General features: G+C 34.0%; 1 protein-coding gene across 1 annotated transcript; it reads right to left on the bottom strand.

Annotated features, from left to right (window-relative positions):
• Nucleotides 1-358: 358 nt before the first annotated feature.
• On the bottom strand, nucleotides 359-1511 carry LOC111383330. The gene is made up of 2 exons (XM_023007418.1): nucleotides 1304-1511; nucleotides 359-1074 (listed from the first exon to the last, which is right to left on the bottom strand). Exons 1-2 carry the CDS (start codon nucleotides 1509-1511, stop codon nucleotides 359-361), a joined length of 924 nt encoding a protein of 307 aa, XP_022863186.1.
• Nucleotides 1512-1524: the final 13 nt, after the last annotated feature.

The following is a 1524-nucleotide window of genomic DNA, read 5'->3' as shown; positions in this document are numbered from 1 at the left end:
AGATTAAATGTTAGACTTGTAAACAACAACGAATTTAAAATGGAAGTCCAGCTAGGGTGGGTTGACTGTTGACCATCGACCATGGACCATATAATAGTCCGATCGTTTAATATAATTTGGTTACATAATATTAAAAGTTATTCAATATATATATATATAATGAACTAAAACGTCAAAATCGTATACATATAAAATTATACTTCAATACAACTCGAAATAGTAAAAAAATATACGATACAACCTTACTCAGTCACTCTGTAATTGTAAATATAGACAATTGCATTCTATGGGGTCTCATGACTTGAAAATGTTGCAATATTGTCTCCTTCTGTAGTTTTTTAAAAATAGCTTTCTCAACTTAAACCACCAAATTGTCATTCAACCAGCCATCTCCCATTTTGTTGGGCAAATCATTCTTGATTAGATTCATAGAAGAAGATACCCTTTCAACACTTGCAGTTGCCACAGGTAATATCAAAGCCAAGGTGAGAAGCCTATAAACCAATGAAAAATAACAGGAACTTCTAGTTTCAACCAACTTCTGAACTACACAAGATATGCTATTGAGATTAAATAAAGTTTCGTCTATTTTCACAAGCAAAAGAAACTTATCAAGCTGAGTTCTAAGTAATAAAAACTCTTCACTATTGAAGTCCAACGGATAGGACTGAGCAAGACGTAGCAATTTATCCTTATCGAAAGCTGCAAATGAATCTCTTGGACTTAAACATGAAATGCAAGTAAAGAGCTCAGTAGTTGTTTCTGGAAAATGATCATTCAACTCTTGCAAGATTGAGTCTATCTTATGACAATACAAATCAACATAAAAATGATGAAAATAAGTCACCTGCTGAGCTACACGCCTAGGTCGACCTTTCACTAGTACAATATCCTCCATATTGAACACTAAAACATGTCTATCAACACAAAACTCAATCACCCTACTCAACAAAGTATCCCAACCATTCTCTCTCAAGTTCTGTAATGCACACTTACACAAATTCAATAACCTCATAGCATTCTGAATATCCTGATCCTTTTTCTGTAAGGCTTGTGAAATGTCGTCTGTAATTGCTAGAATTTCAAACATAAAGTAGAGATTGAACACAAACTCAAAATCTTGCATAGCTTTTCATCTGTCTTACGGCTAAAGATTTTTGATCTGAATGTACGTCATCTTCCGATATATTTTCAAGAACATCTATGATAGCATTAAACATATTAATGAAATGAGTAATTGTCAATAGATGTGAGCCCCACCTAGTATCACCTGGGCGTGCCAAACTCATATCTTGAAACTAACCACTTCCACAAGTAAGTTCCCCAATATTAAGCTTCTCCAGAATATTAGCTTGATAACTTATTTGAAGAGAATCTATATGCTTACATGATGCACCAACCAAATTCACAATAATAGCAAGTATGTCAAAAAAATCACCGAGCATACAATTCCTACGTGCTACAGATACAATTGTCAACTGAAGCTGGTGAGCAAAGCAATGAACATACATAGCATGTGGATTC

The sequence above is a fragment of the Olea europaea genome, unplaced genomic scaffold (genome assembly GCF_002742605.1).
Source record: "Olea europaea var. sylvestris unplaced genomic scaffold, O_europaea_v1 scaffold26601, whole genome shotgun sequence".
Lineage (NCBI taxonomy): Eukaryota > Viridiplantae > Streptophyta > Magnoliopsida > Lamiales > Oleaceae > Olea > Olea europaea.
The sequence above is the reverse complement of the archived record's forward strand: the minus strand, read 5'-3'. Positions and strand labels throughout refer to the sequence as shown.